Source organism: Ostrinia furnacalis, unplaced genomic scaffold (genome assembly GCF_004193835.3).
Source record: "Ostrinia furnacalis isolate ACB-3 unplaced genomic scaffold, ASM419383v2 OfSCF5710, whole genome shotgun sequence".
NCBI lineage: Eukaryota > Metazoa > Arthropoda > Insecta > Lepidoptera > Crambidae > Ostrinia > Ostrinia furnacalis.
The window spans coordinates 96,418-109,880 of record NW_021135949.1 but is presented as its reverse complement, the minus strand read 5'-3'; the positions used below and the strand labels follow the sequence as shown (position 1 = coordinate 109,880).

General features: G+C 41.3%; 1 protein-coding gene and 1 long non-coding RNA gene across 3 annotated transcripts in view; both read right to left on the bottom strand.

The window, feature by feature from the left end:
• Positions 1 to 572: 572 nt before the first annotated feature.
• On the bottom strand, positions 573 to 2,479 carry LOC114361444 (uncharacterized). Its single transcript, XR_003656595.1, has 3 exons — positions 2,397 to 2,479; positions 1,640 to 1,852; positions 573 to 998 (listed from the first exon to the last, which is right to left on the bottom strand). It is a non-coding gene; the product is annotated as an uncharacterized LOC114361444 (long non-coding RNA).
• A 3,398-nt stretch (positions 2,480 to 5,877) lies between these two features.
• The window catches only part of LOC114361440 (uncharacterized), a 25,686-nt gene continuing 18,100 nt past the window's right edge, over positions 5,878 to 13,463 (bottom strand). Inside the window, exons 9-11 of one of the 2 annotated variants that reach the window (XM_028316459.1) lie at positions 12,924 to 13,132; positions 12,113 to 12,268; positions 5,878 to 6,599 (exon numbers count right to left, since the gene is read on the bottom strand). In XM_028316459.1, the coding sequence (XP_028172260.1) occupies positions 6,554 to 6,599; positions 12,113 to 12,268; positions 12,924 to 13,132 (411 nt within the window). In that variant the 3' untranslated portion in view covers positions 5,878 to 6,553. Of the gene's footprint in view, positions 6,600 to 8,057; positions 8,214 to 9,019; positions 9,229 to 12,112; positions 12,269 to 12,923; positions 13,133 to 13,463 lie in introns of both variants that reach the window. The other variant, XM_028316460.1, reaches the window with a different exon arrangement.

The window sequence follows — 13,463 nt, the reverse complement described above, 5'->3', positions numbered from 1 at the left end:
AAGCAAACTAACAAAGTCTTCAGCTTTATTCGTTTAAATCAGTGGTTCCCAAACTTATTTAGTCTACTGCCCACTTTGAGAAAAAAATATTTTTTAGCGCCCCCCATTTTTGTAGTCAAGAGTTGAGCTCAGTCGGTGTCTAAGAGTCCTTCTAGTAGATGACTAGTAAGCCTCACAAGCCTCTACAGAACGTCCCGACTTTTTTTCTGGGTCTCTTACCGCGCCCCTTTAAGCCTGCACCGCCCATAAGGGGGCGTTATCGCCCACTTTGGGAAAGACTGGTTTAAATTATCTTTGCTTATTTTAGGACTAGATGGTGTTATGTAAAATGTCCCAAGTATGACAACATAATTCTACGTAACTCCCGTCCTCTAAAATAAAACACACAAGACGGGACTATTCCCACCTCTCGTTCCCACCGCTGCAACTCCTGTGTAGCCAGGATCTACAGCTAGACCGTCAATAACCCAACCAATGAAGGCCAAGTTTGTCCCGGGGGAAAGATAAACTGTCATTGGACCCGCAACGAAATTAATCAGAAGAACGATGAAAGAAGGAATAAAACATACAAGTCGAAAATAATAATTTATTACAAATAAACATTATCTTTAATACAAAGGCTCAATCTAGCGCCATAATGCCATAACTTAGGTCTAGTTTGAATATTTAAATAATCAGTTTTTATCTAATTGACTATCCCCGACAATATCTATTTCTACTGTTTCTCGCGTTAAACTCATTTATATCATGCATAGCCTGTTCAATTGGCCTCAACATGAATCTAGGGCGTTGTATCCTAAGTGTGCTTAATTTATAACACGCATACAAAAAATACAAAATTAAACAAGTCATAATTATAGAAAACATGAAGAAAATTTGATCAAATACTTTTGAAAGAACTACTAAGACTATAATTACAAGTGAATACAGATTTAAGTTCATTAAGAAGTAAAAACATTTCTGCAACTTCATGTATCCGGCAGAAGGGGGTGTCCAGGCTGGAAAAAGAATATTATTTGTTGTAAGAATACAAGTTATTAAAGTATACAATCATCATCATTACAGCAATGTTCTGCAAACGGTGTACCGCGGCACACTGCGCCCCTATTGCGCTAGATATTTTCAACTGCAACGCAACTGAACGACGAACGAAAATCAGCTTTATGCACAGTTTCATTCAACAGTGATTCAGATCAAACGAAGTTGTTACGTAATCGGAATGCAAACTGCGTCTTTGTGTAAAAGCTGACAGCAGCAAACTACTTTTTTCAAACGTAATTCAAACGCTTTACGAACATAGCTGTGTTTTAGTGAAAAATAAGGTGTTCGAAGTTTTAATGGAAAGTGCTTAAATCCGTTGTTTCGTCTTTGTTTGCGAGTGAACTTTACCGCGAAACCGAATGCACTTCAGCTGGAATGAAATTGGAGTGTGACTGGTGTGGACTAGAGATGAAANAGATGGGACGCGAATGAATTGGAGACATTACAAATTAGCGCAATCGGGGCCCTGACCGCCTCGAGTTGATACGGTTACGATCCGTTTCCGGGTTGATAAGTGTGCATCCTTTAAGTTGGAGAGGCCTATGTTCTGTGGACGTTCTGTGGCTGAAACATGGCTGAAAAATGATGATGTACTTACGTTGGTTCCAGCTATCAGGGCATATAGCCATGAGTTTTCCGTAAAGCCACTCGTCTAAGGCTGTGAGACATTTCTCCTGGTTTATGGTCGAAAGCATAGGGTATCTTAAATCAATCAGCATCCGGATGAAAATTATGAAATTGGCGATGAAGATCAAATTCCATAATTCTGTAGCGGACATTCGTTCGTAAATTATCTCCCACATTGTTTTGGCTGTAAAATACGAGGTTATTTGTAAGAAAAGACCACATTTTTAGTACAAACTAATTTACGAATTACAATAAATATTTCTATTGGAACTGTCATGGTCAAACGTTGGTCTGTTTTTTATTTATTCATTTGAATGCACATAAAAAATAAGTAAGTAGGTAGTTACATCGTATTTGTTACTCGTATGTTACTACGTACTAACATAAAAGTGCACATCTGGTTGAATACATCAATCTAAGTAAAATACCTAATGTAATTAAATATTATTACAATATTTTTTATAAAATATGCTTTTTTCCATGTAATCCTTAAATTATAAAAACTATTATTATTAAAAATGATTTTATTTAAGTTTTCTTTTTGGAGACACTCACAAAAAAAAACTATAACTCAATATTCAACACTCCGAACCAATCTTTTGTGGTACGTCCTAACGCAACAGTTAATATTTTCACTCAAAAACATTTAAGTATGTCTAAACTACTGAAAAATTCACACTTAAAATCAACAATAACATAAACTAAGATATAGAACTGGTTTTACTTACATTTTGTGAAACGCCTGCGCACCAAATGAATACACAAAGTACACTGCCTGCAGTTGACTGTCAAACTGACAAATCGTTTTTGGGTCTATAAGAAGGGCAATTAGGGACCCTTGATGATGTCTCGCTCTAACGTACACTGTTTACGGGTCTTTTTTCTCTGTCTAACAAAACTACCACGATTTTAGTTTTAGAAACATTAGTGGTGATATTGTAGTTATTATCTAAGTAACTAGGTACTTACTAATGTTTATTTGTGTGGTGTTTTCACATTTGTTTGTGATTAATTACGGTTAACATTTTACTGTTTATTTTATTTAAATCGGTTCATGTAGTTACTTAGTCACCGTTTGAACACGAAAATGAGTAAGTAAGGTGGCGAGACCCAAGAAATAAGTTACTGTCACGTTTGGATCGAGCCCTGTGTTTCATTTGCTGACTGTTCTTCGGCGTCAAAATCCTGTATTCTACAAAACGGGACTATTCCCACCTCTCATTCCTACCGCTGCAACTCCTGTGTAGCCAGGTTCTACAGCTTGACCGCCAATAAAAACCCAACCAGTGAAGGTCAAGTTTGTCCCGGGGGAAAGTTAAACTGTCATTGGACCCGCAACGAAATTAACCAGAAGAACATAGGAGTTCGAAGTTAAGGTTCACCTTATACGTATTCTATAAAGGGGTCCTTCGGGCCGGATTGTCGAAGATGTTGTCATACTCGACTCGCAGAAAATTAAGAAACATTTATTTCGGGCCCGATTAGTGTACCTACTACGGGGAGACTACGCGCCCTCAACAAAGATTGCCGTCATGTGAGGAAGAATGGAATGCCATGTGGTGACGGCAGAGTAGAATACATTTGTCACCAACCACTAATCTTCCCTCGGGTGTCGTAAGAGGCGACTTAGGGACTACACATCAAACAGAACGGGCAGCAGCGCTCTCTGAAAAACATTCTTTTAAACTGCGATCTCTAACCCACCTGCCAAGCGTGAGGATTATGGCAAAACCCTCCACTATAGTGGCTCATAGTCCAGCAGTGGACTGTAAAGGGCTGGTGATGATGATGATAAGAAAGAACGACGTACAGAAGAGGAATCACATCAGCGAGAATTATTGGCGCCCACAACGAAAAATCTGTCACATCCACCTACAGATTCGGGCATCGCAGAATCACGCTTCAACGTACAGTCTTCCAGTTCCAATCGACATGGCATTCCGGAGGCTATAGTTCTTGAGATCCCGTTAGAAGGAGGGATGATGCATGCAGCAGCAGCGTGTACCAGAAACCTGTAGTAGGTACGCCGGCAGAAAATAGCACGCACACGAAAAATAGCACGTGCACCGAAAAAAACACGTGCACCGAAAACACCACGTGCCCTGCCACGCCCCCGACCCCCCCGCCGCGTATCGCGGTGTCGTTTTGACAGCTAGTTCAAACGAAGTTGTAACGTAAGCGGAACGCAACTGCGCCTCAGAGTAAAAGACAGAAAGCTACTTTTTCTCACACGCAAGTCAAATGCATCACAACATTTGCTATGTTTTAGTGACTTTAGTTTAAAAAATAAGATGTTTGGAATTTTAATGAAAAGTGCATAAATCCGTCTATGTCTGGTCTGTGAGCACGTAGAATTTTGTCCAATGACCCCAAGCTACCCATCCTTATCTCTCGCGCGTAATTATGTTGCTATCGCGCTCGCACACTCACTGCAGGTGCCAGTCGCACAGTCGCGACAGCAATATATTACGCGCGAGCGATAAGGATGGGTAGCTAGGGGTCATTGGACAAAATTCTACGTGCTCACAGACCGGGCTTTATCTTTGACGACTCATTACGACTCGCACCAGCGCTTTTGCATCAGTCCAGTCTGATTCAATGTACAGCTGAGTGTGGTAGCGTTTAGACGTGTTACTATAATTTATGTAGGTACATTACTTGTTGTTGGGTTGTTTGTTTTTGTTACTTGTTGTTGTGTTGTTGTTTTGATTTTTTGTTACTTGTTGTCGTTTTGTTTTTTTTTATTTGTTGTTGTTTTGATTGTTGTTTTCGTTATTTTTTGTTCCTTTTTTTTCGAATTCTGTCAATTTGAAGGATTTGTGTATAATATTTGAATATCATACAATATGTCCGCATTTGTCAAATGGTATTGCTGGTTTTAAAATTTACTTTTTAAAGGTTACCGAATTTCTGTGTAAAATTCTTCTCGAACATTGGCATTGAATTGTCTTCCGAAGATTTGGTACCTATTATCAAAGATTATCAAATCATTTACCTGCTTTTCGACGTCAAAAGGAACCCTGCGTCCTGTATTCTACACTTACTAAGAATCTTTGACGCTTTTTAATAGAAAAATAAACATAGCTGGGCACCGTTAATCAAATAGTTAACTTCGTTAAACGTTAAAACGTTACATTTCGCAAGACTTAACGCAAGTTAACGTTAATCGTTAATCCGCTAACACATGATAATAAAACGAAAAAAATAAATAATTGTATGCAAGGTTCAAAGAATTTCGAAAGCTTGTATCGCGCATGGAATTTATTCCTCTTTTATGTTTGCGCTAAACGAAAAAAATAATTGTACTTACGCAAGGTTCAAATTATTTCGAAAGCTTGCGAAATTATTTGAACCTTGCATAAGTACAATTATTTTTTTCGTTTTAGTACAACTGCATTTCAGAAAAAAAGCTTGATATAAAAAAGTTTTTTAATTATTCTAATTTTATTTTACACTTTTTAGTAGTAAGTATCTCAATCTCAGAGCCTTGGTTCAATTACAATACAATTTAGCACCAAAGTGCTCGAAAAGAGAAATCCAGCAAACCCAAACTCGATAAGTTCACACCGTTTCGTTTAGGAATTCCTATGGCCACCTCCTGACTCCATCATCAGGACCCTGGACATCATCTAGTACTACAGTGCTCGAAAAGACAAATCCAACGAACCCAAATTCGATGCGATGCCGCCATTTCATTTAGGAGTTCCTATGGCCACCTCATGACTCCATCATCAGACCAGCTCAATGGTACCATAACATTGCATTGTTATCGTACTTACATAAGTATACCAAATTTTAGCTCAATCGGTTGAGGAAAACTGGTCTTATATTCAGTTGCAAGAGTGTGGGACAACTCACATATAAACTAGTGATCTGGTTACAAAAACTGTTGTTTTGGGTTCTGGAAGCCCGAACGTACTTGTCTTCTAGCGTTTTTCAGCGTGCCTGCTGTATCTTTTTGGTAAATAGTAGGTACTGGATTAACGATTAACGGACTTAGGATAATTTAACGGAAGTTAACGAGTCCGTTAACATTTTTTAAAGTTAACTTAAAAGTTAATCCGTTAATAGAAATGTTAACTTCGTTAACTATCGATTAACGGATTAACGAGTTAATGCCCAGCTATGAAAATAAATAAATAACTATTTGTGAGTAAATGAAAAACTTATTACGAAAATACGAAAATTTATTTAAAAAAATACCACCACCACATTCAAAATTATTTATTTATGAAAAAGATTACTTAAAATTGTTATATCTACGTCTTAAAATAACCATACTTAATACATACCTACCTACCTAAAAATACAAGTTGCAGTACTCAGATAGTAAAAATAATTTATCTAGGGGTTTCTTAACCCGGTGTCCGTATGTAACCGCTTGGGGGTTCCATGTCAAATATTTTTATTACATAATTTGTGGATGGAATTTGTATGGGAGACAATTAAAAGAAGATTACTCAGTTTCCGAAGTTTTACAATTAAAGATTGCATCTAAAATAATCAAATTTATATTATTTACCTACTTAACATGATCTAGGCGTTGAAAAAAACAAGAAAAATTACAATTAATAAATGTCAATTTATAAAAATCATACGTCAGTTACCAGAAATAATTGTTATAAACTAAAAAATATTGATAATATTTTTTAAATTGAAGTCCATAAAGCAGGAATTTGAACGTATACAAATGCAAACACAATGTAAATACATACAACCATAAAAGCTTAAAAGTAACACAAAAATTAATTGATGATTTATTATTATAATTATTAATGTCAAAATTATTAAAGAAGCTTACCTACATCTAAGAATACAAAATATAAATTAAAAAATGACCAAACAAAAGATGTCAAAATGTAAAAAATAAATAAAATGGAGCCTCTTAAAATGCTGCGTGGAACGGGTAGTTTTTGTGGGTGTCGCCCATCCTGAAACAAAAAAAAAGTGTTAGGATAATTTCAAATGTTGCTCGTATTTAATAATAATTCTGCCCCATCGGCCATCAGCTCTACGAGTGTCTCTCATTGTGCTCCCGTTTGGCAATAAGGCGAATAATAAAACCTTGCGGCAGTTAGATAGCCAGTTCCTCTGTGGTTGATGATTCCGGGTCTTCATCCAGAATCCTGTTTTGATTTTGAGTGTATTATCACCTTTGGGGTGGGTTCACCTAGTGGGGGCCTACCCACACTACGTCTTCCGGCCGTGGTCGCCACTCGAGAACTTTTGAACTCTGCGAGCAATGTGCCCCGCCAGCCACTTGATTTTAGCAATTCTGCGTGCTATGTCGGTCACTTTGGTCTTCCTGCGGATCTCCTCATTTCTGATTCGATCACGCAGGGAAACTCCTAGCATAGTACGCTCCATAAGAAGTGTATATTTACCCTTTAAAAGCAAACGTGCGCTTGTTGCTCGCTTCCTTCTGTCATCACTGTCCAAGTGAGACGAAGGCAAGAGCTCATCTGACCACCACCAAGTGAGATACAGACCAAGAGCTTCCACATTGTGGGAAAAAGACAGAAGAATTATATTTACCACTTAAAAGTGAACGTGCGCTGGTTGCGGTTCTCCGGGTGAAGCTCGCTTCCACATTCAGCTTGATTATCACTTTTCATGTGAGATAAAGGCAAGAGCGTTCTCGTTGTAGAAAATAAACTATATTATCATTTACCCCGTTTGGAGCTCGCTTCCACGATTGGCCTGATCATCTGACCACCAAGTGAGATGAAGGATAGGAGCTTCCTAGTTGTGAGAATGAGACAGAAGAATATTTACCCCTTAAAAGCGAAAGTGCGCTTGTTACGGTTCAGAGACCGCAGCGCGTCCATGTGGCTCTCAGTCAGCTGGATGTCCAGAGCCTTCAGGTTGTCCCACAAGTGCTCCACGGTGGATCAGAATGGTTAGGCTGGATCTAGGAGATCCCGGGTTCGATTCCCAGTGGGGGCAACATTTTCCTGCTCGGTTTGGTTGGTGCAAGTTGTTCTAAGTCCGTCTATAAGTGAATAAATTCGTTTTTCTGAAAAGGGTCTGCCTGGCTAGCTACCACTAGTCCACTACTTACCTAATCCCATCGTCATAACAACACTGTTAACAGTATTGTTGTGTTCCGGCAGTTAAAGGTAAAATAGCCAGTTCCTCTGTGGTTGAGGATTCCGGATGAAACTCGCTTCCACCTTCGACCCGATCATCAATTTCTTTCAACAGTAAACCTCGCTGGAATGCGACTCCCTCGCACTCACCCGTACACCTCCGATGTGACTTCACGGTTGCCAGATTTTAGTTAACTCTGCTGGATTGAAGATAGACAGTTCCTCGTGAGCTCGCTTCCACCTTCAGCCTAATAATTGTAATTTTCAAGAGCTTCCTTATTGTGGGAAAAAGATATTTACCCCTTAAAAGCGAAGGTGCGCTTGTTCCGGTTCAGAGACCGCAACGCGTCCATGTGGCTCTCAGTCAGTTGGATGTCCAGAGCCTTCAGGTTGTCCCACATGTGTTTAGCGGTGGAAGCCTTCACCACCACCGCGTGGTCTGACTGTATCTGGTATCTGAAAAACATATGCCATTAAAAACAGTTTCACTTGAAAAAATGGCCGTAATCGGTCGGATGGATCATCATCACTTGAATTCTGTTTCCCAAAAAATGTATAGTTTAAAAACTAAAACACGCTCTTAATAGAGTTCCTATGGCCATCTCCAGACTGCATCATCAGGACCCTGGACATCATCTAGCACTAAATTGCTCGAAAAGACAAATCCAACGAACCCAAACTCGATGCGATTCCGCCGTTTCGTTTAGGAGTTCCTATGGTCACCTTCCAGTTAGCACGAGAGGCTAAAGGGACTATTATTAATTAGTATTGCACAAAATATAATAAGCGCTTTAAAAAATATCAGACCAGTAGTTCCTGAGACTAGCGCATTCAAGCAAATAAACTCTTCAGCTTTTTAATAGGCCGCCCGCGACTTTGTACGTGTGGATCCCTTTTTACCCCCTTAGGGGTTGTTTTGCAAAATCCCGTCTTAGTGAGCACCTTAGTTCTAAAGGGAACCCCCAAGCAAAATTTGAGACTCCTAGCACTTGTGGTTTCTGAGATTTCGTGATGAGTGAGTCAGTCAGTGACCTTTCGCTTTTATAGTAAGTAGCTGTATAAACTATATTTAACACATTAAAAGCCTATAACTAGTTTTAACACGTCCGTCCTTGTCAATACAAAGGTAATAATTGTTTGAATTGGCCGCTGCGATACAAGCTTTCTAGCTTAGCAGAGACCGCCAGAATAAATTGTACATGTGACATCTTTGAGAAATAAATACTTTTTTACTTTTTACTTTAAAGCTATAGATAAATTACCTGATCAGTACTTGAGCTGGGCTGACATCCCCGTCCATGCCAGCAGCAGTCACCTTCACCAGCGCATCATCTATGGCAGAAGCGGTGGTGTTCTTGTACTCAGCTGGGGTTCCTTTGGAGCCCAGGACGCCGAAGCAGGACAGCTTGATGTTACGCTCGTCGCAGAAGTTGTATAGTCGCTGCTGTGACAGGTAGGGGTGGCATTCGACCTGCACATATTAAGGTGATACACCTTTTTTGAAAACTGTTACACTCTCTTCGCAATCACCTGAACAATTTTCTCACAACTCTTAAGGATCTAAGTGAAGAACAAATCCACCAGGGCCTTCGTACGATAGAGGGACGCTATCAGTGCCACTGGAATGCACACATGATGGCTGACTGCTGTTGAAGCGGTCTATTCCACTTTGATCACCTGGCTTTGATGACCCAGGTGATCAACGTCCACTTCCAGCGACAATTTAGTGTCCTTTGATCACCCACGGATACGATGCCCTGGGTGATCAAAGTGGACTCCAGTTAAATTATTATTTTAGTGTCCTTTGATCAATTAGGTACATACAAATCACACCTCCTCTTATACTTAATGTACGGACAAACATTGGTGTGATTTGTATGTCNTAAATTCGTTTTTCTGAAAAGGGTCTGCCTGGCTAGCTACCACTAGTCCACTACTTACCTAATCCCATCGTCATAACAACACTGTTAACAGTATTTTGTGTTGCGGCAGTTAAAGGTAGAATAGCCAGTTCCTCTGTGGTTGAGGATGAAACTCGCTTCCACCTTCGACCTGAACATCAATTTCTTTCAACAGTAAACCTCGCTGGAATGCGATTCCCTCGCACTCACCCGTACACCTCCGATGTAACTTCACGGTTGCCAGATGCGCAGTTAACTCTACTGGATTGTAAGATAGACAGTTCCTCGTGAGCTCGCTTCCACCTTCAGCCTAATAATTGTAATTTTCAAGAGCTTCCTTATTGTGGGAAAAAGATATTTACCCCTTAAAAGCGAAGGTGCGCTTGTTCCGGTTCAGCGACCGCAGCGCGTCCATGTGGCTCTCAGTCAGTTGGATGTCCAGAGCCTTCAGGTTGTCCCACATGTGCTCCACGGTGGATCAGAATGGTTAGGCTGGATCTAGGAGATCCCGGGTTCGATTCCCAGTGTGGGCAACATTTTCAGCTGGGTTTGGTTGTTCTAAGTCCGCCTGCATCCACGACCGGTGGGTATGCAAGTCAAAACGTTTTCTTGACGCAAAAAAAAGTCCGCCTGGATAGCTACTGTGTGTGCTGTGTCAGATTAAGATAGGCTAAGCCGTGAGCGAGATAGATAACGCTGTTCGTTACTCTGATTGGTTGACTAAAGCTTACGCGCAGGTCACAGTTTGAATGCCCCAAAATGTCACTAAGAGTGCCATGAGTTGAGTCCCTGACCTGTTCTTCAGCGTCAAAATCTTACACTGTGGTTGAGGATTCCGAGTGATGCTCGCTTCCACCTTCAGCCTGATTCGTCAGTTTCAAGAGCTTCCTTATTGTGGGAAAGAGACACAATAATATTTACCCCTTAAAAGCGAAGGTGCGCTTGTTACGGTTCAGAGACCGAAGCGCGTCCATGTGGCAGCGACTGGATCTAGGAGACCCTGGGTTCGATTCCCAGTGGGGGCAACATTTTCCTGCTCGGTTCTGGTGGGTATGCAAGTCAATTCGTTTTCCTGAATCAAAAAAGTCCGCCTGGCTAGCGACCACTTACCTAATTCTGTCGCCATAACAACACTGTTAACAGCATTGCTGTGCTGGGAATAAGATAGCCAGTTCCTCATGGTTGAGGATTCCGAGTGATGCTCGCTTCCACCTTCAGCCTGATTCGTCAGTTTCAAGAGCTTCCTTATTGTGGGAAAGAGACACAATAATATTTACCCCTTAAAAGCAAACGTGCGCTTGTTACGGTTCAGAGACCGCAGCGCGTCCATGTGGCTCTCAGTCAGCTGGATGTCCAGAGCCTTCAGGTTGTCTCACAAGTGCTCCACGGTGGATCAGAATGATCAGACTGGATCTAGGAGATCCCGGGTTCGATTCTCAGTGGGGGCAACATTTTCAACTGGGTTTGGTTGTTCTAAGTCCGCCTGCATCCACGACCGGTGGGTATGCAAGTCAAAACGTTTTCTTGACGCAAAAAAAAGTCCGCCTGGATAGCTACTGTGTGTGCTGTGTCAGAGTAAGATAGGCTAAGCTGTGAGCGAGATAGATATAACGCTGTTCATTACTCTTATTGATTGATTAAGCTTACGCGCTAGTCACAGTTTGAATGCCCCAAAATGTCACTAAGAGTGCCATGAGTTGAGTCCCTGACCTGTTCTTCAGCGTCAAAATCTTACACTGTGGTTGAGGATTCCGGGCGAATCTCGCTTCCACCTTCAGCCTAATTGTCATTTTCAAGAGCTTCCTTATTGTGGGAAAGAGACAGAAGAATATTTACCCTTTAAAAGCGAAGGTGCGCTTGTTCCGGTTCAGCGACCGCAGCGCGTCCATGTGGCTCTCAGTCAGTTGGATGTCCAGAGCCTTCAGGTTGTCCCACATGTGCTTAGCGGTGGAAGCCTTCACCACCACCGCGTGGTCAGACTGGAGCTAGAAGATCCCGGGTTCGATTCCCAATGGAAGCAACATTTTCCTGCTCGGTTTGGTTGGTGCAAGTTGTTCTAAGTCCGTCTCTAAGTGAATCAATGCGTTTTTCTGAAAAGGGTCTGCCTGGCTAGCTACCACTAGTCCACTACTTACCTAATCCCATCGTCATAACAACACTGTTAACAGTATTTTGTGTTGCGGCAGTTAAAGGTAGAATAGCCAGTTCCTCTGTGGTTGAGGATGAAACTCGCTTCCACCTTCGACCTGATCATCAATTTCTTTCAACAGTAAACCTCGCTGGAATGCGACTCCCTCGCACTCACCCGCACACCTCCGATGTGACTTCACGGTTGCCAGATTTTAGTTAACTCTGCTGGATTGAAGATAGACAGTTCCTGTGAGCTCGCTTCCACCTTCAGCCTAATAATTGTAATTTTCAAGAGCTTCCTTATTGTGGGAAAAAGATATTTACCCCTTAAAAGCGAAGGTGCGCTTGTTCCGGTTCAGAGACCGCAGCGCGTCCATGTGGCTCTCAGTCAGTTGGATGTCCAGAGCCTTCAGGTTGTCCCACATGTGCTTAGCGGTGGAAGCCTTCACCACCACCGCGTGGTCTGACTGTATCTGGTATCTGAAAAACATATGCCATTAAAATCAGTTTTACTTGAAATAAAAAAATCCAAAGGCCGTCAATTCGGTTACGTTTAGGAGTTCCTATGGCCACCTTCCAGCCCCATCATCAGACAGATGATACCATAATATTGTATTGTCATAATTGCCAAGTTTCATGATGATACAAGAATTAGAAATGCATGTAATTCAGATTCTGATTCCACTAATTAGATACACGAAGACCGTATAAAAGCGTGTTAAAAATGGTCGAAATCGGACGGATGGATCACATCACTTGAAAAAATAGATTTGCCTTGTGGGAATCGAAAGGCTTGCCGACTGTTCTCATAATCTGAGCTACTTAGGCATCGAGATGATGAGGTGGTTAAAAACAAGCTGTGACCGTGACTTCGTACGCGTGAAAACAGTTTGAATAATATTTCCCGTTTATGCGACATTTTTCTTTACTGCTCCGCCCTTATTAGCTGTAAGGTGATGTTATAAGCCTCCTCCTTATAAGTTTCCTCAATAAATGGGCTAATACAGAAATATTTTTTAAAATCGGACCAGTAGTTCCTGAGATTAGCGCGTTCAATTAAACAAACAAACTCTTCTTCTTCAGCTAAAGAATATTATATTAAAGGAATACTATAAATAATATTCCTATAGATTACCTGATCAGCACTTGAGCTGGGCTGACATCCCCGTCCATGCCCGCAGCTGTCACCTTCACCAGCGCGTCATCTATGGCAGAAGCGGTGGTGTTCTTGTACTCAGCTGGTGTCCCCTTGGAGCCCAGGACGCCGAAGCAGGACAGCTTGATGTTACGCTCGTCGCAGAAGTTGTATAGGCGCTGCTGTGACAGGTAGGGGTGGCATTCGACCTGCACAGAATAATAAAAAAATGTGTATGTTTTTTTAGGGTTAAAACCAGGTATGGGGCACACTGAAAACCAGCGTCATTCATTCCTCGCCGTGGGCCACGGTNAAAGCATCGGGGTTAGCAATTTCAACTCCTCACAACTTCAGAAGATCCTGGACAAGGCCCGGATCAAGCCCGTGGTGAACCAGGTAAGCAATAGAACTAAAAAAAATTAAAACCGACCCTAACTTTAGAATCAATATGAAAAACGTAATACCTACGTGCTTATAAAATTTAAGGTTTGCTCTCGATTTCCCTAGGACCCATCATCAGATCCTGACTTGGCAATGGGA